The 26,045-nt window shown below is 39.9% G+C and overlaps 3 protein-coding genes across 9 annotated transcripts in view; 1 reads left to right on the top strand and 2 right to left on the bottom strand.

Moving 5' to 3' along the window:
* The window catches only part of DCUN1D4 (defective in cullin neddylation 1 domain containing 4), a 38,648-nt gene extending 33,461 nt beyond the window's left edge, over positions 1-5,187 (top strand). For 3 of the 5 annotated variants that reach the window (XM_021397299.1, XM_021397297.1, XM_021397301.1), the window contains 3 exons: positions 147-251; positions 701-806; positions 917-5,187. In XM_021397299.1, the coding sequence (XP_021252974.1) occupies positions 147-251; positions 701-806; positions 917-972 (267 nt within the window). In that variant the 3' untranslated portion in view covers positions 973-5,187. The remainder of the gene's footprint in view (positions 1-146; positions 252-700; positions 807-916) is intronic. The other 2 variants (XM_021397300.1, XM_021397298.1) reach the window with 1 other exon arrangement.
* On the bottom strand, positions 5,220-18,725 carry LRRC66 (leucine rich repeat containing 66). 2 transcript variants are annotated; one of them, XR_002438898.1, is made up of 4 exons: positions 16,602-17,892; positions 15,326-15,656; positions 8,830-13,409; positions 5,220-5,305 (listed from the first exon to the last, which is right to left on the bottom strand). XR_002438898.1 is itself a non-coding variant. In XM_021397292.1 (4 exons), the coding sequence occupies exons 1-4, from the start codon at positions 18,429-18,431 to the stop codon at positions 10,738-10,740; spliced, it is 3,669 nt and encodes a 1,222-aa protein (XP_021252967.1). In that variant the 5' UTR covers positions 18,432-18,725; the 3' UTR covers positions 7,618-10,737. The 2 variants fall into 2 exon arrangements, 1 of the variants encoding a protein (XP_021252967.1); XM_021397292.1 differs by lacking the exon at positions 5,220-5,305 and adding an exon at positions 17,936-18,725 and having other exon boundaries at positions 7,618-13,409; positions 16,602-16,771.
* SGCB (sarcoglycan beta) lies at positions 18,932-25,862 on the bottom strand. Of its 2 annotated transcripts, XM_021397296.1 has the most exons (7): positions 25,648-25,662; positions 24,802-24,911; positions 24,065-24,274; positions 23,534-23,719; positions 23,243-23,434; positions 21,887-22,018; positions 18,932-21,049 (listed from the first exon to the last, which is right to left on the bottom strand). In XM_021397296.1, the coding sequence occupies exons 3-7, from the start codon at positions 24,242-24,244 to the stop codon at positions 20,846-20,848; spliced, it is 894 nt and encodes a 297-aa protein (XP_021252971.1). In that variant the 5' UTR covers positions 24,245-24,274; positions 24,802-24,911; positions 25,648-25,662; the 3' UTR covers positions 18,932-20,845. The 2 variants fall into 2 exon arrangements, with proteins under 2 accessions (XP_021252971.1, XP_021252970.1); XM_021397295.1 differs by lacking the exon at positions 24,802-24,911 and having other exon boundaries at positions 25,648-25,862.

The raw sequence follows: 26,045 nt of genomic DNA, 5'->3' as shown, positions 1-26,045 counted from the left end.
TAGCAAGCCATTAGCTGCTGTGAGGAAGGAATTTTTAATAGAAGGTTGGGTTTTAATAAAAAACAGTGTTGGATATTGTTGTAAATTATGCTTTTAAAAAAAAAAAGCATTTTTTTCCCTTTTGACTTTTTTTCTGTTTCATGCAGGAAAAGGACCAGCGCAGCCTAGACATAAATACTGCCAAGTGTATGTTGGGCCTTCTTTTAGGAAAAACATGGTCTCTTTTTCCAGTATTTCATCAGTTTCTAGAGGTAAGAAGGTTGAAATAGAATTACTTTGTCTGTCTTGTCTGACACTATTCTACTTAGATATTAGAATAAATAGATATTTTTTTCTGAATTAAATTATACTAACACCCCCCAAAATGGCATTTGTAACTGGTTATTGTTCCTTTCTTCCTGTTTCTCAAATTCTCATGTTGTTAATGTTTATTTGATGCAAGATAGAGAATAAAATGTCTTTGATTTACTTCTTGACTTCTGTTCTTATTGATGCATGTTTGTCCACTAAAAGATGGCTTAACGAGAAGCATAAATTATTCAACACTAATTTGATTGTTTAGTGGCTTCTTTAATCCTATTTAGTTTTAGATGAGATGCAAATAATGATAATTCATCCCAAGGCTTAAATTTTCTGTATGAAAACCTGAATTTGAAGGAGTTGAAGCTATGTTTCAGTAACTTGTGTTTCTTGCCTTAAGCAGCAATCAAAATACAAAGTTATCAATAAGGACCAATGGTGTAATGTTCTTGAATTCAGCAGAACAATCAACCTTGACCTCAGTAATTATGATGAAGATGGAGCCTGTAAGTACTGCCATGTGTTGGTGTTTTAAAATAATTTGTTTCTCTGCACTTAATCATTTGGTGTCCTTTTAAGAAATTATGTAAAATACCGTTATTTGATCTCTCTACAGGGCCAGTATTGTTGGATGAATTTGTGGAATGGTATAAAGGAAAACAAATGACGTAGGAGTTCAACTATGCACAGCCACTCAAGAGTCACTGTTACCACAGTTATGTCAACCATTAGCCATAAACTGCTATTTGTATCAAAGTGCATGCTGCTTTTCTTGCACTGCTTCCCTTTTGCAGGGAACTTTTGGTGTTTGCCATTTAACAAGCTAGCTATGCTTGCTGTGTAGCATTGTTCTCTCTGAAGGCTGCTTTGCATTTTGTATTTACACTACAAATTGGTGAACTTGCCAGCGTCTTCACTGTGATTATGTGTATATTGCTGTCGAAATTTTGTATATGTGTATAAAAAAAAAAAGCTTCAACTAGGGACTATTTCTGCAGAAATGTATTGTTAAAATAATTTTGTGGCATATTTCTAGTCATCACTTATGTGTTTGTTGAAACTTTAGTTATTTTGCTTTTCTTTTGGTCTCAAATGTAGCATTTCAGAAAATGAACAGACTGCTTGGACATAATTACGGTGAAGAACTATTGTCAATTTTAATGTTACTATTCAAGATGCCAATTTCTGAGGGGAGAAGACATGCAGTGACTTTCTTAATGGGAATTCGCCAAACTTGACCTATTGCTTAATAGGAGGGAAGCATTGATGTCTTAAAAACAGCAACAAAAAAATCATATATAAATATTAAAATACTGTAGTAGTTGTACATGCCACAGATTATTTCCATTTGAAGAAAAAGTATTGACTTTTTAATGTTAAAACTGCAGTAGTCGTTACAGGTACAACTGAACAAATTAAAGTACCTTTTAAAAATGGGTTTTAGACTTTTGTAAATTGCCTTTGGCATACTCCTTTTAATTTTTGTTGTACCAAGAGCGTTTGGATTTTGTTGCAATATAGTGAAACTTAAAGTTCTCGCTAAAAATAGTGGTCTGGGGAATAAATCTGCTCACCTCTAGCGCCTAGGTAATAGAGATTTCTTTTTTCCTGGTTTGTATTGTTGGTCTTCCACATGGTCTCTAACTTTATGTTTCTGAGTAATTAAACATATTGTCAAAACGTTGCTTTTTCTTTCGTGCTGGGGATTGGAATTCCCTAGCAGAATGTCCATTGCAGGCAATGGGCACATTAAACACCAGTATTAAATGACAGTACTTTTTATTAGGGACCGCTTCCTCTTTCAATAATTTCTTTATCTGTGTAGGACAGTTCTAGTGATTACTTTGGGAAAAATGAGTGAGTGAGTGGGATGATGCTTAATTTCTGTATTTTTGTTGCATTGTCTTTGCCTTACTCTTCTTTATTAAAAAATGTTAGCGTTGACTTTTATAAATAGGTTCTTGAAGGATTTGGTGCTATTAAACTTCATTTCCTAAGGATTTAATAAAATGTTCCATATTAATTCATGGAACATTCAACAAAAAAAGGGCCAGTAGATATTTCAAAACAAAGAATAGCATTACTTTTCTGTAGAAATATTTGGTAAGGTACTGGCAGTTGAGATATTTTTCCAGAAGGCAATCCAGGGTATGTGAGGGGGAGGGTGCGTCTTAGGTTGAATGTGAAATTTTCAGCTGTCCCATTCTGATATCACTGAAGTCAGGAACAACTGTCACTAACTCGACTACTTTGAGGATTAAGTCTAGTTCTGCAGAAGCATATTGGTTTGCTGCCCTGGACTGGGAGGTTGTACCTGTTGGTATGGGTGGTCTAATTGTGTTCAGATCTGTGTTTTGTTGGTGGTTTTTGTTTGTCAGACTAAGCTGCCAAAGACAAAAATTGTTTCTGCGTGTTTGTGTATATTTGTATATACATAAATATACAATATGTATGCGTACAAAACCCAGAATTTCATGAAGCTAAGAAGTACGTACTACCACTTCCCATGAAATAGTCACCTTTGGATTTCCATGACACTGAATAAATAAATAGCATTCTTTAAAGTTAGTAGTGGTAAAACATACATAGTCATTGCTTTTTCTTTGTTAATACACGTAACCTTCATTCCATGTTTGATGCCAGTTTGCACAAGAAATTAATCCAGTGAAGTGTGGTATTTAATGTTTACAATAAGCCTCTTACACACACATTTTATTAAGACTTCTGATGTAAATGTGTATATTACCATAGTATAACTATAAGTAAATATCAGTGGAATTGCTGATTTAGTTCTTAAAGAATGAACTTGGAAGCAATATAACTTGTAACATCAGGCTACATTGTGTTTGCTAAAATCTTAAGTGAAATACTGTAATTTTCTTAAATGTTGGGCTAGTTACTGACTCTGGAATTCAGCACAAATTAGCATGAATACTGCTAAAATACAAGGTTTGCATTAAAAGTTTTGTATGTCACAGAAATTTGGCTTCCAATAATGGAAGCAAGAGCCAAAGACACTTTTAATCTATTACTGTTACAGGTGTAATTTTCATATAACAGGGTCAGCAGAAATCTGTTTAGCTTGACTGAATGCTCTTTTTCAAGGTTTCCCTAATGTTCTGCAGAATACAAAGTTTGAAAGCAAAGAGAAGAGAGAAAAAGAAGCCTCAGAGTATTCATGCTATATGAGTAAACTTTGCATTTTTTTTTCCTTTGGATAAAAGTAATTGGGAGTGATGGAAAGGAAGAATGTGTTTGGGAACAGATTAGATACTGCCCATTTTATCTTCCACTCACAACCAAGATGAATCTGTGTTCTTTGACTGGTTTATAATGAGCGTAAATAAGATAAACCACAAATGCAACTGCAGCTAGTTGGCAACTTTACTGAAATTTACAGAGAGAGAAATGAACTGGAAAAACCCATATGGCTTAATAACCATCCCTGTTATCCATCCTTCTGTTTTTGCTATGTTTTCTGACCCGCAGTGAACCCAAGCACTGCAAGGTCTTGTATTTTGAAGGAATTCCCTCTCATTTTTAAATAATGGTAGAAACTTAGTTAAGTTGCTCAATTTACCTTGCCTTTAGTACAAGTTTGCTTTTTTGGTGTTATATTATCACATTGTTGATGTGCTTCTCCCCCCACTCCCTCCCCCCCACCACCCTGCATGAGTAGCAGTAAGCAGAATATCCTAACTTCCTGAATGCTGGGAAGTCTTTCTGGCAGATGTGTTCATGGGTCTTGTGCTTATCCTTTTGGAGTAATGTAACTGCACTCGTAGCAGAAACTTGATGATTTATGTGCAGTTCATGCCTGGTATTTGGAAGATGTAAAATGGAGAGACAGTTAATTAAAGGAAACCAGAGACTAAGCATTAGACCATAGTTGGATAGGTAACAAACATTTTAGAGCTCTTTACTATCCAAATAGCTGTAGAGAGTATCAGTAACAAGTATTCCACAAATTAAATTTGTGTGTATTTTAATTACACAGCTAAAATATTATAACTTAAAATACTAATTTTAATTCTTACTGATTTTTTTTTTGTTTTTGTTTTCAAGAAAGGCAAGTAGAGGAGGATGGTATTTCTTGGAATGTTTTATATATTTGAGCTTTCAGTTAAAACTTGTTTAAGGCTGTCTTTGAGCTAATATTTATATTTGAGTCACCTTTGCGTGGCCTTTTCTGACATATGTAGAGCACTGGAGGCATGTCTCATTTTATCACAACTAAATACCTTTTATTTTAACACAAATGGTGTTTGCACAATCAAAATCAATTTTATCGCATTGTTACTTGGTTAATATTCTTAAATTACCTTTTCTGGAGGGGAAGAAATTGAATTCAGTTATGTAAGAGTTTTCCCAGATTTCTGTTGACCCTTGGTCACAAGTCTAACAAGTTATTAAATGCTCTTGAAATTCATATAGACAGCTTTAAAGGTTACCGTGTGCCCTGCTTTTAATTATAAGTGCTAAAATACCTCTTTATAAGCCTTATATTTTACCCTAATTGCTGTGTAAGTGTATAGAACCCATTCACCAACTAAATAGGTCATTGTCTGTAACTGAGACCAAAACGTGTTTTATTTCCCCCCCCCCCCCCCTCTATATATGTGAGTGTGTGTGTATGTATGTGTGTTGTCACCAAGTAGTTCCTAATGAAGCTGCTGTTGGAACAGCAGTTAACCTATAACTGTGAATGCTCTGTCTTAGTTACTTGGGTATTACGTACATAAGGTGTGCTAAACTCCTGTGACTTACAACCTGGTGAAAATACTGTTATACCACCTAACGTGAGTTCATCTGGTTAATTTTTAGGTCTTTTGCTGGTGTTGATGTAAAATGGCATCCCACAAATAAAGAGTATTTGTGTTGGTTTCAGAAACGGACTTAAGATTTTTCTGTGGTTCATGCTTCAGAAATTCTCTAATGTGAATATTCTTCTCCTCCACTGGCAGCCTCTGTCATCTGATGGAGAACTTCCTTGGGCGCCAAAATTCTGTTGAAGGAGAGTATATACAATCTTGTGATTCTTATTCACAATGTTACAGCAAATTAAACGTTTGGTAACAGATATGTTTCAAATGGTGTGAGTGGATGTAAAACAATGCTATACGATTTTTTTAAACAGAAACGTTGATGCTGAAATTGTCTTTGTATAGGACAGAATCTTAATGAAGCATCTTTGTTACCTAGTTATCTTGACATAGGCTTTTGATGCTGTCATCCCCTTAGATCCTGTTAGAGAAGCTGACGAAATACTGTCTGCATGAGCTGGTGATGTGATGAGTTGGAAACTGGCTGAAAGCTACACTAAGAGGATTGTGATCAGAGACACAAAGTCCGTTTAGAGGCCTGTAACTAGCACTGTACCCCAGGTCCGGGCTGGGCTTCAGTCCTGTTGAGCATTGTCATTAACAACCTGGATGATGGGGCACAACATACCCGCAGTAGGTGGCTGATACACCAGAGTGTTGTGCTGTCTTTGAAAGGGACCTGGACAGGCTGGAGAAATGGGCTGGAATGAAGTGCGTTAAGTTCAGTGAAGGGAATTCCAAAGTCCTGCACCAGGGAGGAATAATCCCAAGCACCATACAAGGACTGGGCTGGCTGGGAAGCAGCTTTTGTGTTTTTGTGGTAGAGAAGATTAATGTTTGGCCTGTATCAGGAGGAGTGTCCTCATCAGGTTGAGGGAGGTGATCCTTCCCTTTTATTCAGCACTGGTGAGGCCTCACCTGGAGTGCTGTGTCCAGATCTGGGCTCCTCACTACCAGGGAGATGTGGAGCTTCTGGACAGAGTCCAGTGGAGGGCCATAAAGATGATGAAGGGAAAGGAGCACCTCTCATATGAGGGAAGGTTTTGATAGTTGGGATTGTACAGCCTGGAAAGGAGAAGGTTCCGTGTGTGTGGAATCCCATCGGTGTGTATAAATACGTGAGGAGAGGGAGCCAGGCTCCTTTGAGTGGTGCCCAGCACTAGGTCAAGAGGCCATGGGCAAAAACTGGAACACAGGACATTCTCTCTATACACTGGGATACACTTCTGTGTTGTGAAGGTGATGGACCACTGGAAGAGATTGTCCAGGGAGGCTGTGGAATCTCCTCTTTGGAGATCTTAAAAAGCCTCCTGGACATGGGCCTGGGTACCCTGCTCTGCTTGATTAGGGGTTGGACCAGATGGCTTCCACAAGTCACTTCCAACCTCAGCCATTCTGTGATGTGAAGCATATGCTAAAGAAAATTCCAGGTATTATTCAAATGTAACACTGGAAAAGACCAGTCTACTAGTATTTAAATGTTGTGATATTTATTGCTGGAAGTGTGTTCGTGATTTCAAATGCATGTCTTTCTCTTATCTTTTATTTGTTGATTATTTGACTTATAATGGGCTGTTGAGTTGATCTTTTTGAAACAGAAGTGATAATATCTAAGCAGACCAATAGAAAAGTTGCTAGCAATAAGACATGAAAATTGCAGCCTAAATGTCTATAATACATTCTTGGCTTTAGTTTTTAAAGTAACCATTAGTTAACCTTACTATTTAATATTTCTTTCCAGGATGCATATCTAATTTGGATAGGAAACAGACTTTTAAAACCTGACAAAATGAGTAAAATATACATTTTGGACTCGTTTCTCAAGATTTTGTTTTGAATTTTGTGCAGTACTTAAGCTACCACTCTGAAGGTTTTTGACAATATTTTAATGTAAATAGCTTTGTCTTTGAGTAATATTCTCATGTGGAAACTATTCTAGAGAAGCAGTTTTTCGCTATGTTCAAGTTGATGATCAAAGCTGGAACTGCCTTCAGCACTTGTAAGAATGTTGCCTGCTCCTTTTATTTATTATGAGGTGAGTCTTCTAGGAAAATTTCCATATTGCTGCCCCAAAATTTCCATATTGTTTCTGATGTTAATTATATGTAGATTGAATGTGAATGTCCTTGTATTCGAAGTTTGTTTTCCAGCTCAGTAATTAACGTTCTCTGGAAAGACTGAAATGCTTTATACCTGTGGAGAACAACTTGGTAACTATCACTGTATTGTAAACAAGTAATTGAAAATCCAAGTTTTGTTTCATTCTGATTATTGTATCTGAATTTCTCCACCTATTCATAAGGCTTATGTTTTTTTTCCTGCACTGGTTGACTCTGAAGGATACAGTGTCTTTTCGACTCTTGATCTGAGCACATATAAGAAAGATGTGCCCAGACTGTCAGCCCTTCATTCTTTGTGAATTCATACCCATGTGTGTTCAGATTGCTTTTTTTTTTTTTTTTTTAATTTGGGCCTGTTTTGTAACTTAGTCTGTTTCTCACTGCCAGTTGTGATAGCAACATAAACCTTACTGGAACGTTTTTTTTTTTTTTTTAAACTGAGGTTACTGATGAAGCTAAAGAAGTTTCAGCATCTCTAGAGCAGTTGAGTTATACCTTTCAGCAAGTATGACTTCTATGGAGGAAAAAATAATAGGTATTCTAGAAAATGCTCAGTGATTAAATGAGTGATGTTTTCAGTACAAATGAGATGTAGTTGATTGAAAACAGCTGAATTGTAAAGAAAAGTTAATGACAGTATAATCTCAAAGGGATTCAGGGAATGAGGTCAGCAGCTTTGGGTACTGAAGGGCCTGGAGAAATAAGGTGAATGGAGATGAGAAGGTATGAAATATGAAGAGCGTTGGCTGGAAGCCACAGAAAATGTAAAAGGTTTTGCATTATCTCCAAGAGCAGTTAGTGATGATGTGAGGAAGTAATAAGGAGAAGAAGCTGAGTATTTGTGTTTTAATAAACAGGCCATAGTAAGAATGTCTGCAGTGCTACTCAGTAGCAAAGTAAAGGTGCAAGATTACGCAGAAATCTGAAGGTAAGTTTCAGACAGAACATTCAGACAGAATAACATTGTGACAGTAGAATGAAATACTTCGGCACGTTTTAAAAGTTCTGTGATGAAGGAGCAAGTGTATTTTCTCTGTGAATGCAATGAAAACAGCAAGTAATCTTCTGAAGCTTTCTTGCACAAAGGGAATCATATAGTACATCACTTCTGAGGAGCAGCAAGTATTCTATGTAATGCTACTGCAGCATTCTGGTGGTTGGAGAAGATGCGGAACAATTTTGCCAATTAATATTTTGAAAGTCTGTTGAACTGTAGTAGAAGCAACTGACCAAACTTTGCTGTGACATCAACGGAGTCACTTAGATGCCTTTCTTCTTCTTCTTCCCCCCCCCCCCCCTCCCCCATGATCAATGAAATTGGCTCACTTATGTAGTTAGATGTTTTTCTTTGTGTTAGCAGCTGGTACAACCCAAGGTCAGTCAGTGCATGACATAAAAAAGCGACTCTACATTGTCTTAACATATTCCCGTTTTAAAGTTGCTGTGGCCACTGTTACCTTCTGTATACAACAAGGTTGACTGAAAGTTGATTATGGGTGCTAAGAAAAGTGGTGATAACGGTATCTGTTTTATCCTCCTGCTGATGATGTAGCTGTCTCTGCAAGGTATCGGTCTGCAACTCTCACCTGGTTCTTTACTTCTGGGCAGCCACCGAAACCAGAATCTTCTATCAGAATCTTTGTTCTTTCCTAGCTTTCTCTATAAGGTAGCTTTAAAAATGGACTGTGCCATCGAGCTGGCTTCTCTCTGATGGAGTTAAAGTATACGCCTTCTGTTAGAATTCCTAGTGAAATCATTGTGAGTTCACTGTGTCTCCATATCAGAGTTCTCCCAGAGTTGCTGGCCAGCCTGTGCATCTTCTGAGAACCCAGACCTGTTCCCTTTTATGATGAGACTCACCTTCAAGGACTATGCATACTGGAAATAACGAAAGGCCCTCTTATGGAATATTTTGAGAAAATTTAATGCTTGTTATCTTTTTTGCTTTGAGGAAGTTACTGTACATCAAGCTGTTGATACTCTAATAGGCAATTTTGAACCTCTTTTGATTTGTGCATCATAATAAAATCCTGTAGGGAGTATAGGATCCTTTTTTACAGAGCATTATTGCTTAGTAACAAATTGTCTATTTGAAATTACTGTACATGTTATCACATCTGCAAACCACAGGTAATGTTTCTGACAGAGTCTTGTATCAGTAGTTAGATCTGCATAAGGGATTTTTTGGGTGAAAGCTGGAATTCCCATCTGTTTCACTATTCTTTGTTTTGCCAAGTTTTAAAAAAAAAAAGTTTTTCCAGTCCTTCAGGATTCAATGATGTTTCATAAATATTGTCTCAATGTTTTGATGGGCCACTTTCTTTCCATACAATGTATGTGGTCTGGATCTGCTGTTTTGGGTACAGAAGTTAGTGTATTTCAAATTTGTCTCTCTGTATCATTGTTTTTACCATAAGTAGTTCACTTTACCAGAACTGTTACCTGTGTCTTTTTTTTTTTTTTTTTTTTTACTAAGAGTTTGAAGTTTTCCTTGAAGAAAGCAGCCAAGCAGTGCTTTCTCTTTCTGTGGAACATTCATCTAATAATCCTCAGAAGTTACAAGCATTGGTAAAATAGTCTTCATTATCTTTAATGAGGGTAGTGTAACCTTTGTAGAGCTTTAAAATTGTCAAGTAAATAAGAGATGAAAAATTGAAAATTCATTTGCAGTTACATTTTTTGCTTACAGTTTTATCAATAAAACTTGATGAAAAAGTGAGGAAAAAATTTTGCTTGTAGCTCTCACATTGTATGTGTGTATTCAAAGATTTTGACAACAGGCATCCACATATTTTTATTTATTGGCATGCTCTCATTTGGAGAGTTCCTATTTATGTCAGCTCTGCCCCTCTACCTAAATGTACTGGTTCTGTTCTTTGCAGTGAATTCAAATCCAAGAGACTTCTAGGAATAGAATATTTGAATACTGCTTGGATTTTACATAATCTTGCAAAGCTGGGGAAATTCAGAGACTGGCAATCCAGAAAAAAGCAGAAGGCAGTAATACATTCTATTTCACATGTAGGGTGATTCCCATAGCAAACATGCAATAATAGTAATGATGTAACAGTAATTTCAGTGTTAAATTAATTTTTGATAAATAGTGCATGTTAGAATTTGCAAAGGAAACTAATATCTCAGTACCAATAATAAGCAAGTATATTACTAAAACTCAGCAAAAGCTTTATTAGGAAACATTACCGAGTAGTTTACTCATTGAAGTATCCTAGGGTTGCAAGCACAAGTCTGTAGTATCTGACTTGTATGTATGCAAATATCTATGTCAGCCTGAGTTGCCCTTTGGAGTAAGTTTTTTTTCTGAATTAGATGCATCCATACTTTACACTTCACATGTCAGGTCTGGTTCATAACCTGTATTTCTGAAGTTAAGGCAGATAGCTATACTCAGCTAAGATAAGCAGAAAAAGCCCCAACTTCGTTCTAAGACGTAGTCATTTTGCACCTGTAGGAGGTTAGAAATACACTTCTGTTTCTCAACTATCAGAGTCTGTTCTCCTACTTTGCAAAATATTTGCAAATCCATCAAATGCTCTTTTCTTCTTAATGAAAAGCTGGCCCTGTCCTAAACTGGTCTGAACTTTTTGACAGAGTTTTTCACTGGGGTTTTGGAGGTTAGCAGCTTTTGTAGGATTGTTCTCCAGTGCAGTCAAAGAAGTGTCACCCTCCAGCTCACTGGGATCGGTTGTCGGGCAGGTTTTGTTTCCTGCAGTCTTTTGTGGGAACAGACCTGAGCTGCGCTGTATGCTTCTGCTAAGGGAGCTGGGTGGGACTGGTGAAGAATACGCATTCTCTTCACTTGGATCCAACTGGAAATAATTTTCTATGTTGAAGACTGACTGTGTTTTCCCAGGAGATTCAAGGTGCAGCAAATCTGTCATAACCCTGTGTGATTGCATTTCTTCAGAAGAGCTGCAGTTGCTGCTGCCCTGTAATTCCCTGTATTCATCACGTTCTTCACTGAAACCTCTGTGCGTTTTATCTTCATGAGTTCCAGCTGAATTAACGCGCTCACCCTGTGGTAATGACTCTTTCTCCATAATAACCATGGAAGGGTTTTCAGTTGTGTTTTCAAGTAGGGACTGACGAAGTGATTTGTTTCTGACTGTGCTGGCATGTGGGAGAGGTGCTTTTGTAACAGTTGCATTCAAACCAGTATCAAGAGGAGTACAAACAAAATGATCGTTCTCAGGTGTATTCATATCCCATCTCAGAGCAGTGTCCCCTTCCCCACGGTCGCTTTCAGAGGAGCTCTCATCTGTGAGCTGCTCTGCGTTTACCTCTGGTGCATATTCCTTCTGTTCTGTGGGGCTGAGTCTGAGGTGCTGTGGTTGAATGGGAAACTGGTGTGGCTGCAGCTCAGCATCTTCAGGAGTATTTTCGGTATCTGTTGCATATGTGGGAGAATATTTTAATGAAAGTGATGTATTGCTGAAGTCTGAGTTGTTCTTGTAGGGAGAATCAGAAATAGAGTTTTGTGCTGTTGACTCTTTGGTAAAATAGTGAAACGCATCAGGAACTTCTGGACTTGAATGAATTGAGTCTGAACCTGATATGCTTACGTGATCACTGCCTTTGGCAGCGCAAGGTGATGTTGCTTCAGGCGTGAAGGTGTCTGACCCATAGTCAGTAGTGGTTCCAAAATATGCATTGTGCTTCTCTCCATCTTTTCCAATACGCCGAAGTTCTGCAGCAATACTCAGGGACTCTGGAGGCACTGAGAAATTATCAATGCCATTTGTGTCAGCTTTCTCCAGTGGTGACAAAGGGGCCGGCAGGTTGCTGCTAACGCTGGGTTGTTCCAGGTCAAAGTCTTCTAAGGAGCTGCAGTCACTCATAGTGAATGGAGTCCCTTCATCTGAAGAACTGTCACCAAAGAAATCTGCAAAATTACCTCGGTCGTTTCTACATTCCCTCTTACAGCTGTGCTCTGTATGAGGAGCGTTCTCAGGTTTTTGGTAAACACATAAGTTCTCAATAGTTGCATCTCTCTTGGAGCGACTGGGTAAAATAAGATCTCTCATGTCACTGTTTGTATTTACATTGCCATTTAGACCAAATTCTCTGTCATAGCTTTGCCTTCCAGGCATAAATTTTGTAGTGCTTATAGGTTCATGGTGTGAAACGTTCCCTTTGTATTCAGGTATTGCCTCTGATTGCTGCTGACCAGAGCTGTTGTCCACCTCATTGTGTGCAAGATTCCAGGGACTAGTTTGGGGTTGTACTGTGGGAAAGGGGAAGCCAGCATCTCCTGTGCAGGGTAGATCTGTGTCTGGAGGGCTCCTGTGAACTGAGTGAGAGCCATTGTTGTATCTGCTGGGTATGGGAGGGACTCTGCTCTGCTCTGAGTCTGTGCTGTTTGCATGCTTTGGGTCTTCCCATGGTGACAGGCTGTTCTCCATTGATTTCCTTGGCGTTACTTCATTGCTGCTCTCATAATCCATCCTTGCAGAAAGCTGTCCAGTATTTATATACATGGCATTGCTGCTATTAGTTTTGGTGTTGGAAGATGCTATCTTTTTCTTCACATTAATCTCATTATTGCTTTGTTTCGGGAACTCCTCAGTACTTGGTGTGCATCCAGTGCCACCAATGACATCTTCATACAACTGAGCAGTTCCTGTAGGAGAAGAGTGTGTGTTTCTTGAAGAATTCTCATAAAAAACAACCATATTATGCTGCGTGTTCGCTGGTTTGCTTGTGGAGTGCTCTCTGCTCGGGGTTTCATCTGAAAAAGCATGGTTAACGTAGATGTGCTCCTGAGCCGGGGCTTTGTTCCTGCACATGCACGTCCACAAGTGTGTGAGGCAGGGCCTGGCCAGGACGCCCAGGCAGAAGGCACAAACAAACGTAATGAGCACTGAGAGGCATACGGCCAGCGTCAGGTCCTGCTGCGTTCCTCCTGCTCTAACATCCAGGTTGGTGGCCCGGGTTTTTCTAACCAGAGACCCTAGAACCCTTTCTTTCACCTGTACATTGTAGATGAGATACTTCTTCCTTGTTGTATTGGAAGTACACATATATAAGCCTTCATCGTTTTTCTGAGTGTCGTGTATTACTAAATTATTAATTTTATCCAGTGTTAAACGAGGAAGGCTGCTTTCCTCTGAAATTCTGCCTTTAGGTGTCCACCAAGTGACTCCATAACCTGAAATGAAAGAAAACACAAACTGAAACTTTCTTAAAAAGCAGAGTATACTTGTCTGGTGGAGTCATGTTATTTCTATACAGACATACTCTGACTGATCTGTGATAATTTTTGTGATATATTTATGAAAATCAATTTTTTTTTCTATCCATGGTCACTTGTCATTGTGCCAAGTATCTGTTAAATAGGCTTCTGTTTTCTCTGCATTTAAAATATAGCCTGTGTAGTGTGTTAATAGCAGGCTTTACAGGAAGAATGGTGTGGATGAGGGAGGAGGACCCCAGGCTGATGGCTGGTCTTTACCATGCTACAAACCACTGTGGCTCTGCCTGGTGCAGGATGCACGGTCCTAGCATAGTGTGGCCGTGCTGCTGCGTGCAGCTGAGAGCAACCTGTCAGGTCTCTGCCAGTGCTTTAACTGCTGTGATGTTCCTGTGGTTACTGCTCAGGCTGCAGCAAAGACAGTTGGCAAACTAAAGCAATTTGTATGCACCCAACAAGTGTTCCAGCCTCTAGCAAATGTAGGATGTGGCTGGTTTCTGCCTTTTGGAATGTATTCCAACATTGTACGTACATAGAATCATAGAATGGCCTGGGTTGGAAAGGACCTCAAAGATCATCGAGTCTCAACCCCCCTGCGGTGTGCAGGGTCGCCAACCACTAGACCAGGCTGCCCAGAGCCACATCCAGCCTAGCCTTGAATGCCTCCAGGAATGGGGCATCCATAACCTCCCTGGGCAACCTGTTCCAGTGCGTCACCACCCTCTGTGTGGAAAAATTTCCTCCTAATATCTAACCTACATCTCCCCTGTCTCAGTTTAAAACCATTCCCCCTTGTCCTATCACTATTCACCCTTGTGAACAATCGTTCCCCCTCCTGTTTGTACACTCCCTTCAAGTATTGGAAGGCCACAATGAGGTCTCCCTGGAGCCTTCTCTTCTCCAAGCTAATCAAGCCCAGTTCCCCCAACCTTTCTTCACAGGAGAGGTGCTCCAGCCCTCCAGCTTTGCTTTTGGACTGCTTAGGCTTCCACTTGAGTTTAGGTGCTGTCCAGTCTGTTGACTTGAACCCTGATCACATTTTCTGTGATCTACTTGGAAAGCGGACAAAAGGGTGGCATTTCTGATAGACCCTAATTATTTTCATTGGGGAATAAAGTGTTCCAAAGGGAGAGGCTTACACCCTGTAGTACTGTTAGTTCATTAAATTGTATTGCCTTGTGGTCGATGACAAATCTCTTTTCTGCTCTGAGCTTTGTCTCAGTGTTCCTTCTGCGCAGTATGAGCTCTGCAGGTTTTTGTGCCCTGTATTGCGAATGCTCTGTGCCCATGTCTGCTGAACAGTGCCCTGAGCAAGCTATGTGCTGCAGTCCATGGGGGCTGCACTTCTGTAGGGGTGCGAGTCCTCTCTCTTTCAAACACAGATAAACTTTCATTTCATTCTGCTGCGACCAAATACCAGAAACTCTGCTGTATCCTTCTCTTATCCCTTTTCTACGTACCTGCAGAACTGCTACCCCACAGCTGTTAACAGCAATACGAGAAAAACCCATTCTCTGCTTTGTTTGCATTCAATACTTAACTTACACATTTGCAACATATTGCTTACTGAAATTTGTATAAGGCTGGACTTTAGCATCACTCATTAGTTTAACATAGGAGAGGAAGGCAGGGGGGTTGGTACTAGATGATTTTTGAGGTCCCTTCCAACCCACATCATTCTATGATTCCATCTTTGGGAAATATGACTTTCAAATTTTTTGGTGTAATAATTATTAAGTAGCATGTTAACTTGTCACTTTGTTATATTTAAAGCAGCGTTTTTCAGAAACCCACTTTTTAAACCAGATTTCTGTGATCACTCTGCATGCAGTAGGATTTTAGCAGCATGTGGGGCCCAGCCCTGTTCCACATACCCAGTGTGTTACCCCTGCTGCAGCGCAGCACTGATGTCTCCCTTGGTGGGACCACAGCTGTCCTGATCAAAACGCTGTCGCTGCAGTTCAGGTGGAAACTTGAAAGATACAGCAGAGGCTTCTGTGAGCTGTTGGCAGATTTACTGTATGATGTAGTCAACTTTTTTCTCATGGAGGCAGAAAGAAAATGGATTAAACGTTTGAAAGCATGAAGTCTGCAGTTATATATCCAGGAATTGTCGAACAAATCCACTTTGAGTTGGAAGGTGTTCAGATTGGTTAATAGGTGGGGTACAATGGTTGTCAGAGTGTTTTCACGGAGATCTACGACCTATGTGGAAGTAATTCATTCAGAATTAATTTCATGGCATTCTTAAGATTGGAAAAGACCTTTTAAGATCAACACGTCTAACTGCGAGCCAGTCACTCCATGCCCACTAACCACATCCCTCAGTGCCACATCCACGCAGTCCCTGAGCACCTGCAGGGACGGCGACTCCACCACCTCCCTGGGCAGCCTCTCCCAGTGCCTCACCGCTCTTTCTGAGGAGAAATTTTTCCAAATAATTTGATAAGGCTTAGAACGGAATCTCAATTGCAACATCAACCGTAACATTTACTTTACTAAAAGAGCATTTTTAAAGGAGCGGGAACAATATCTGTGTTCGAGATTTCAAAAATACTGCACTGAGGTTTTTGATTTCAGGACGGGTTTGGCCGCTTCTCATTGTAGGTTACTTCTGTGAGGCTGGGAATCTGCAGGGCTCTTGCCAGGGGATGCCTGCAGTTGATGCAAGGGACTGTTCGATCTTTTTATGACTCTCTGGTTTCCTCAGAAATAGCCTGTTCAGCCTCATTTCTTCTGCAACTCATGTGCAATTCCTTCTCAGCTTGACTGTGCCAAAGTTGAGAAGGGCCCATGATAACATTTTAGTGTTTTGTATTTCTTTGAGGAGTGGAAAGGGCATGTGTGTGAGAGCACACGTGGAAGGGCTGGGGGAAGGAAGTCTGTTTTTAAGCCAGTTGTGCGCTGGCTTGTGGCGTAGTTAAATGGGTGATTGTATGGTTATAATTTGTATATGTACAATTGTATGTTTCTACATATAAAAGCACACGTGCTATATACAAGTAATGACTATTAAGTTATTTGCTTAAATTTTTATAAGTGTACAGTAATAATCAGACCAATATAATCATTGCTGAATAGTTGATTTAAGTTCAACTTAGACAGTGATTAGCACGAAACACTGAAACTGCTATAATGCTGCTTTACGACCTGTAGTTTGTTGAGATCCTTGAAGGCGTCGGGATGAATGTTAGCTATCTTGTTGTTTTGCAGGTAGATATTTTTCAGCTGCGAACAGTTCTGAAAATCATTCAGCTCAATCTGTAGTATGCCATTGAATGACAAATGAACACTTTGTAAAGACTGCAGCAGTCCTAGCCCTAGGAAGAGCAGAGTTATTTTACATTTCATATTCCTGTTTTCCCAGTTGTGTCAGGTGGCTTTTAAAAATTGTTTGCAACAAAATTCATTCCATTGCTACCTATGGCAACTAGTGGCTGCAGGGTTTGATTTATTGTGCCTTTTCTACACAATGGTTGTCCCTGAAAGCTGTATAACATCAACAGCAGGCATTGTGATATATTCACAATCAAAGGGGTTTTTTTAATCGCATCTCCATAAAAGCAGTAACATCCCACATCATGCTGTGAAAATCATTCTGATCTCTGTACTTTTAGCATGCTTCTCTGGAGAATGAGCGGTGGCTAAGGAACAGTGTGAAGAGGTGGACTCTACTCTGTTAATCAAGTCCAAATATTAATTGCACATAAAAGATGGGGATGCAAAAGGTGATGCAGTTTCTCCTCTTCACTACCACCTGCATGTTCATGCACGTTTTTCAGACGGGGAATTATTTGAACTGTAACCATAGGACATACACCTGACTGAAATGGAAAGCATGTTGTTGCTTTTTTACCCCTGTCTGCCTGTGAATTAAGTGTGACAGTATGTCCTTCAGCAAACCCTCATTAGGACAGCATCTGTCCTGCATAGGCAACTCTATGGAATGCTGAAGATGTCTTATTTTCTTACACACTGTGCAGGGAGCCCCTAAAGCCCCAGTTTAGCAAAGCCTTAAATCCTTGTTAATAGAAGATGTCAGTTTGGGTGCTAGATAGAAAATTGGTTTTGAATGAACTAAACGTATTTTCCCGTCTTTGTGAAATACTGATTTTGGGGTTTTATTTAGAAGAGTATTGACTTTATTCTAAAGAGTAGTGTGAAATTCCTTTTGTAATTTTCTTAGATATTAATGTTCACAATTGAGTTGTAGAGGCTGGTGGTTTTCCTTGCCTCTCGGGGTAAATTTTAGTTATATTTGACTGATGTTAAGCATTACAATTGCAAAGACTGTATAAAACCAAATGAATCCTGAACAACCCATTTACTTTAGTCTGTATTTGCACACAGGTGAAACCTGGCCACACCTTACACAAAACCAACAGAGACAGTCACGTTCTAAATCTAGTTAAGAAGTACCAAATTTTATCCAAAAGCAGATTACTCCTTGTGAGTGAGGTCTTTAAATATTTTGAAATGCTCACCCGTTGGAACTGCATGAAGGTTATTCCTTTCAGCTGACAATACTTTCAAAGCAGGCAGGAAATGATGGATTTCTCCAAATGTTTTAGATCCATTGCCAGGTGTATTCAGGTCCAGCGTGAGGGTGTTGATGGAATTACCATTGAGGTTTAGAGTTTCCAAAACTGGTAAATTTCTAAGAGCAGTTATGGAGATTTCTGAAATCAGGTTGTTACTGAGATTCAGATGTTCCAGCATCCAGTCTTCATTTCTCCAGGTGGTGCACAGCAAAGTTTTAATGTTATTGTAACTTAAATCGGCTATTACCGCTGTTGGTGATATATCTTCTGGAATAGTGGCTAGTCCCATGAAAGAGCAATTCACTAAGAACTTCCCATCCCACCAGCAGTCTGAATGGTGGTGTGTATTAAGAAGCTGCTGTGACTTGACTCCTGCTGATCCAGGACGATTAAAGTAAAGGAGCAGCACAGCTGCGACACTCAAATGAAGGCTATCCATAACGTCTGTATGTGAGATGTAAAATTACGGTAAGTTCAGCATAACAAGAGCCAAAAGAGAAAGCGGAAATACTTCGACGTTTAAAAAGATCAACACTAAACCGAACACCCACCCATTACCAGTGTTCTGTCTTAAACACACCGCTTTCGAGGGTTAGGTATTTTTCAAAAAGCACTTTGATAAACTGGGGAGCTACCCCCTCCTTCCCCCTCTCCCAAAAACAATCCAAACCTTTTCGTTCTCTTCCAGCCCTTCAGTCGAGAAACACAGCTTCTCAGGAAGTCGCGAACTAACAGCAGTAGAGACTTTTGAACTGTAACTTCAAGTACCATATACAATTATCACTGATCAAAGTCCACCGAATATAATCTATGACAAATAGCTGTGGAATGATTTTCATACTTACAGTTAATAAAATACTAGTTTCACTGTCAAGAGCACAACAATGTGTTTTTAATGAAAAAAATATATTTTTACAAATAACACTTCTAAACCATGGCTGAGTCTTAAAATTTATTGTTTCATTTAAAAACAAAAATTAGAAATGCAATTGTCTTCCAGCTTTTGAAACAACCACCACCTTCACCGATGCCGAGAACCATCACATGTACATTGTTTTGGCGTACCCAGTAGATTCTTACACAGAAGCATGTAGAATGTGCTTTAAACACAGCATTTCAAGTGCATCTGTGGGACTGAAATAAATAGTGTGCCACACAGTGTTTTAAATAAGCATAGAAAAATGTATTTCAGGCAGTTAGAAGATAAAAAACAAATAACTGCACAACAGAGGGCATGTGATGTCAACATTTCTCAAACTGTAATGAAGGCAACAAAATACGTTTATCAAACTGTGTAATGTGTAAATAAAATACTTTACCAGTGCATAAACAGTGGCCAGCAAGTCAATAATTTATATCATTTGGTATTTATATGACTGCTTTTGCTACATTTTGACTAAAAATCCACACTTCAAAATCAATTCTCCAGACCATGATTTAAGAGTACCTTTGTGCCGCATCTCTCAGCTATGCTGTGTGCAGTACATGAATTCTTGATAATTACAGGTCTGGAATCCAATCCTAGCATGGAGGCGTGGTATCAAGCAGAGAAGAGCTATAAAGTGCTCTTCATGTGTATTCTACTTGACCAAGGCAGTATCTGTCGTTTACCAAGATCTATTATTTCAGCTTTGAGGACACTGCTGCTTATATTTATATATCTAAATACTTCGCTATTAATTAATGTCAGTTATGTATGTCAGTATTTGCATGTACATGCAGATATGTGTAATATATATGAATATAAGCAGCATTATATAATTGTATATATATTTGCATATATACGTGTGTAAATAAAGTGACAAACTGTGCCATTATCAAGTAAGTGCAAGTTCTAAAAATGTAATAGTTTTATTTCCTCAGGTGAAACATACTCATTGAGAACTGCTAAGTGCAGCAAATGTGCATGTTTTCAGCATGATTAATACATTAACTGTAGTTAAACTATGAAGTTCATAAAGGCAGTATGCAAAACATACTTTCCCATAATCTTTAGTGTAATTCAATGGCAGTAGGAGCTGACTTGTCTTTTCTGGAATTCAGCGTACTTTGAGAGCTATAAAACAAAGGTAGGTAACTTATATTCCCATATCAAATGCCCAATTCTGAAGTTAAATGTTAACTTCTGCACAACTTTTAGGAAGATAAGTATGTGCTTATCTAAAAAAACTTGTCAAAAAATGACTTGCAAAGTCACCATTGTGGCCTCCTCTATTAAGATTATTTGATGCTACTGTAAAACAAAACACACAGCAAACCTATTTCAAACAGAAGTACGTGGGGGAAGGATGAGGATAATGAGCTGATCTCTTTTTAGCACAGAACACTGTCCCTTTACCAAAGCAGTTCTAAGGATACAGTAGTTATTTATTCATAAGGCCCCAGCTCACCATAGACACAGTTTCTTTGTTGACAAATTCAGATATACCTGCAGTTACTTTGCTGTCATGGGATCCAATACCACCACAAAGAATTGCAGACTTCAGTCTAGCTTCAGAATTGAATACTAACAATTCTGACATTCACAGGAAAAAAAAAAAAAAAAGACCTGATCTTGGACACTGCTGCTTATAGTCATGCTTCAGTTCTTTAAACATATTCTACTGATCCCAATTCAGGAAGGTGTTTCAGTATGCGCATAAACTGAAAGCTTACTAAACCAGTGCCACTATTATGTACAGCTAGCATGACGATGACATTGAACTGCTGAATATAATAGCCTGTGCTTAAAAATATTATGTAATAAATGTTAGTATAAACTCTTGTAGAAACAGAAATCCTTGAAGGCATGCAGTTACTTCATACAAATACATGTAAACGCATAAGAGAACTCTTCTGGTAGTGCTTTGTGTTTTAGTGTGTGGCTCCACACGGATTGACAGAGGTCTGACAACCCATGTTGTGGCCTGTCACTTGCACCTTGAACAGCGTTCCATCCGCACACATACAGAGCTTGAATCGCAGCCAGTTGCCGTTGTTAAACTGCTCCCCGTAAGAAGAGCTTGGCAGTCGCGATGGGCTGACCATCACAGTTCCGTTCAGGATAATGCTGTTTTCCTTTGAAGAGAGAAGAAGAAAAAGAACTTCTTACTTAAACAAGGTAGACAGTTTTTAGGAAGGGTAAGCTAGTTTAACAATAAATTACATTGTTAGGAAGGTAGTAGAAAACTACAGAAGATAACATATATGAAGGTTTCATTATATAATTAAATTTGTGAGTTAACACCCATCCGTGTCTCTATTATAGCCACTGTACTTTGCTATTCCAGCAGTATATCAATATTGAGAAAGCAGTGGTAACGTGGTAGGCAGTTCTTCACAGATCTATTAGCAAAGGCAGTGAATTTAAAAATAAGTGAAATGGGAATCACTATTTGAATTCCTAAGTGAAATTCATTCACGCTTGAAATACAAGTGCGTTTTCCCCCTCCTTTAACCTCTTCCATCATTCTACATGCTCTGCAACCTTAATAATCTCCAAAAAGCTTAAATGAATGTGGTGAGCCTTGCTATGACAGTGCAGGAAGGTAGCGCTCCTAAGTTTAGTCTCTGCTCCTCTGTTGAAGGTCGCTGTCCACAGTAAAAGCTCAGGAAGAGGATATGTGTTCCCTTTGGTATTCATTTCAGTACAAAAAAGCAACAGCTTACCTTGAATCGCTTTGTGGGATTTTAGGGTCTTAGAGTATTAAATCAGTGTCACCTGTACACAACTAAACCACAAATTAAAAGCAAAATAATAGTCTACCTTTAAAAAATTAAATATGCTGACTGCAACTAAACTTTTATGGATGACTGTTTTATATAAAATTTGAATCGGTACAAAGCTAAAAGAGTTTACTATCAGCTTGAACTTGAAACAAAGACATTCAAAAAATGCTGCTGTGAAATACTTACTGCTTTAAGCTCCATGTTACCCCCCATTCGAAACTCAATGGTCTTGCCTGTGATGAAAACGCCTTCATTTCCACGGACAATAGCACGGCCATCAACCTTTATGTTGAGGTCACTGGTTGCATTGCTAGTAATCTAAAAACGCAAACAAACAAAGTATTGCAGATCAATGAAAATGTGCCACTTGGGTTCATCTGAGTAACTTGAATAACCTTAAAAATATTGCTCAATGATTTAATAAAAGAAACTTCAATGTGTTTTGTGCCCTTCTCCCATTATGGCTATGAAGATTTTGCCCATTTATTATTTTCTATGTTTATACTTACAAGCATGGCTTACTTAACTCTGGAAGGTATGTAACATAGTTTGTCTCTGTATCACTTGATTGTGATAAAAATAATCCATGTGACAGTTGCACAGAATACAAAATTAATGCTGGGAGCAAATACAGCCTTCCTTGTAAGGAGTGATTATGTAAAGTTATTCCTCCGTTCTTATTTAACCTGTTCCTCCTACGTATTTAAAGTTCTACTTGTTATTTTTCTCTCTGCTGCATACTTTTTAATTGTTAGCCAGCAGAGAAAACATACGGAAAAAAATGGAAAACACTATCTTTTCTTGGTCCTGAGACACACGCAACCCTCAATAAACCCACTGATACCGCTCTGTTACTGTTACACAACAGAACTGTGTGCGGTATTGTGTTTGGAAGGCCTTTACTATGACTGCTCTGCAAGAAAGAAGTTTCAATCTGACGTTAAGATTGACATTTGACATAATGCATACAAAAATATATAGGTCTTTTGGTTCTCCAATAAATAAAGCATATTTAATGTACAAACCAAATTAAGAACACGTTCAACCTGGAAGCCATGAACTAACAAAACTCTCGCAATGCTATGATTGTTCTCTATGCTTCTCTGAAATTCTGATTGTACTAACATTTATCACCAATAGAAGGAAAGCGATGCATGAAGTTGAAAGTTCTTACTAGAAACAGAAAAGCTTTTCATAGGAATTTTATTTCTGAAACAGCTATCCACATACAAACAAATGTATAGATTCTTAACAAAAAGTCACTCAAGCTTCCTAATCCTGATAATGGAGCTAGCATGGCATTCCAGGTGTTACACTCACTTAGTAGTGCCAGTTTTCATTTCTATTCTAATTTTTAGGGTGAGTTTGGTTTTCAGAGCTGCTATTGTTAGCTATATTTAGTCAAATTTCTGAAGATGAAAGATGGAAGATGAAACTAGTAAACTTCTTCCGTGTTCTCCAATGAAGGCAATTCCGCAGTTAGCTTTTACAAAGAGGAGTTAAAGAAAGAAGTTAATTTTTTAGAAGTTAAAGAAGACATACCCTCTCTGTAGAGGCCTTCTGTACATTCAAGATTTTAACTCCACTTGGCAGATGAAACTCGTGGGTTTCATAGTCTGTGCTGAACAGCGTATTTTGTGTCCGTGGGTCAACAAATTCCATGCCGATATCACTGGTGATGGAAGTTTTATCTTTTTCCACACTAAGCTTGGTTGTTCCTTGCTGAAATACAATCTTCAGAAGCAAGAGTCTTTAAGTTAACGATGTTTGAAACATTATGTTTATTAATAATGCGAGTGTAATTCCAAACTTTCAATTCATGATAAAACTTACAGGCTGATTATTTCCAGTGATCACCAAATCTTCATTCCTTCTGCCTCCCACAGTGCTTTTATATAGTGGATGTATAACACCCATGTCAGAAACTTGCTTAAACCGCAGTAAGCCGCTCTCGTGGAACTCCATACTGTCACAGCCATTGGGACCAATTCGAATCACTGCCCAGATAACAAGTGTAATCTGAAAGAGAAACACACGTTGTCAGAGATGACTTTGATGATTTGTACCACACTAATAACATTTTGCGTAATTTTTGTTGTGGAATTTGGGGCAGGGAGAGAGAGCATCAAGGCTCCTGCTCCTGTGGGTTCACTGCTAGGATGATGACACTGAAATACTGGTGACTGAACTGGGAGGATTCTTCTGTCTAATCCCGCTCAGAGTGCAAAGGAGCAAAAAGGAGAGGGAAAAAATTAGAAGTCTCCTTCAGTACTTTTTAAGTCCTTCTCAGCCATACTGGAGTAAGTCTTCTTTCTCTAATAAATGGAATAAAATATATCCTTACAGCCTAAGTATTATACTCACAATCAGATTGATGACAGCCAAAATAAAAAGAAGAATAATCACGCAGATGGCCAAGTTGCCTTTCCTGCCACGTAAGCCTGTCTTATGGAGTCGGTCTTCATCAATTGGAATGTACCCGGCTTTGAAGTTACTGTTGTGCTCCTTATTGACGTTCCTGCGCTCTACAGCCTTCTCACGCATAGATTTCTTCACTGGCCCATTGGAACTTTGCTATGATACAAAGCACAGGTTAGCTGTTGCAAGGTATGTATAAATCCACCAAAATGATGCACATACATGAATGCAAAAAAATACACAATTGATCAGTGGAATACATTATCTTCTACCCAGTATTATTATATTGCAGTCTGCTGCTCTGTACTTACAGTATACAGCCACTGCCAGCTCCTCTAGACTAGAATTAAAATTCATGTAGTTTCAGATTATAATTTGACTATAAATCAATAATAATTCAGACTATAAATTGTTTTTATATCTCACTTTTATCATGACAGTTAGGAATTATGACCCCACTGCAGTTAAAAAAAAAAACAGCACAACGCACAACAAAACAATAACCACAGAAAAACCCACAAAGCTCTATTATACCTTGGGGGAAGAGACAATACATGTCACGTGCACAATACTTTAGTTCTGTCCAGGGTACCTGCGAGTCTATCAGAAATGCAGGAAGGAGTGTGGTGAGCACAGCTTTTAAGTTACTTTGCTAACACAAGGTTTGATTCAACTTCCATTACCTGCACAGTGTGTTAAGAAAAACACTGCAAAGGTTCCAGCCTGTCAGGGGAACTGGCCTGGCCTGGCCGTAACTTAGTGGTTTGCAGTGACAGCATTGCAAGGTGTATCCCTGCAAAGTCACATCAGTGCATATTAGAAACTCTCATAGAGATTCACAGCGAAAGAAAGCTTGATTTTCCCAGCTATTTTCATAGCTTTGTACACTGCTTTGTTCCACCTTTCCTGAATGGAGCAGGTTGCTGCGTAAGGGTCCAATTCTCCAAAAGGGTTTGGTCTTTTGATGGCAGTAGGTGTGTCCAGCTGAATCCCGGAGCGGCACGGTGTGCTTAGTGTACCTGCATGCGGAGGTACTGATGTCGTGGGTGAAGAAGTGTTCTGTTCTGGTGCTGAGCAGGAAATGGCACCGAGAAGGCGCCTGATCTGAGCAGAGACAGGCTCCGAAGCCAGCCGAGCGAGCCCCGCGCTCGTACACGCCCCGAGCTGAGCGCGGTGACTCAGGCGCCGCTCTATTTATACCGCCCGGGTAACGGCCCGCTCTGCCACCCAGCAGCGGCACGGCTCCGTGCCAACATGTCAGAACACCCCGCTTCCAAAACGCTCTCTCCCTTCTCGCTTCCCCTTTCCCCAGGCCCGTGCGCTGGGCTCCGGCTGCTGTCACGACCACGGCAAACAGCCAGCCTCCCGCCGGCCCCAGATTTTCGGAGTGGACGTCTCTTGGCCGCCGGGAGCCCCGTCCCGAGCGCAGCGCGGCTCCTCACCGCGAGAGCGGCGCTCCCCGCCCGGCTGCCCCCCGCGGCCGCAGGGCTCCGCTCCCCGCCTGCCCGCGCTGCGCCCCGCGCGCTGACCTGTTCGGAGGCGGCTGCCGCCATCTTCCTCGGGTGCCACCGCGGCTGCCGCCGCCCCGGGCTCCCCCTGCCGGAGGGAGGCGGCTGGGCTGCCCGCCAACGGCCCGCTGCTCTCTGCAGGGATGCCGGCCGACGCCGCCGTGCCCTGCGCTGCGGATCAGCGCCGTGACCCGCACGCGCGTCTCCGACCCCATCGCGACACTCGGGCGGCCGTGACGTCAGGCGGGGACCGGCCCCGCGGTGGCCCCGCGTTGCGGAGCAGGGCTGGAGCAGTCCCGTGGTTTTCCTGCAGGGAAGCGTTCGGGGTAGCGAAAGGCTGTTGAAATAAAGTGTTTATCCGCGCACATGGAGAGAAGCCCCTCAGAAGCGCGTACGTGAGCTTTCCCAGCCACGTACCC

Source organism: Numida meleagris, chromosome 4, assembly GCF_002078875.1.
Source record: "Numida meleagris isolate 19003 breed g44 Domestic line chromosome 4, NumMel1.0, whole genome shotgun sequence".
Classification (NCBI taxonomy): domain Eukaryota; kingdom Metazoa; phylum Chordata; class Aves; order Galliformes; family Numididae; genus Numida; species Numida meleagris.
This window is presented reverse-complemented; position numbering and strand designations above follow the sequence as displayed.

Coding starts and splice junctions, on each gene's coding strand:
- SGCB (XM_021397295.1), bottom strand. CDS start 25,671: ATGGCGGCAGCCGCCTCCGAACAG. Junction 23,435..23,533: donor TCACTGGAAATAATCAGCCT/GTAAGTTTTATC, acceptor TTGCTTCTGAAG/ATTGTATTTCAGCAAGGAAC. Junction 22,019..23,242: donor AGAAGGCCTCTACAGAGAGG/GTATGTCTTCTT, acceptor TTGCGTTTTTAG/ATTACTAGCAATGCAACCAG.
- LRRC66 (XM_021397292.1), bottom strand. CDS start 18,431: ATGGATAGCCTTCATTTGAGTGTCGCAGCTGTGCTGCTCCTTTACTTT. Junction 15,657..16,601: donor AGGATCTCAACAAACTACAG/GTCGTAAAGCAG, acceptor ACTTCCACATAG/GTCGTAGATCTCCGTGAAAA. Junction 13,410..15,325: donor CAGCAGGGGTAACACACTGG/GTATGTGGAACA, acceptor CTTTCATTTCAG/GTTATGGAGTCACTTGGTGG.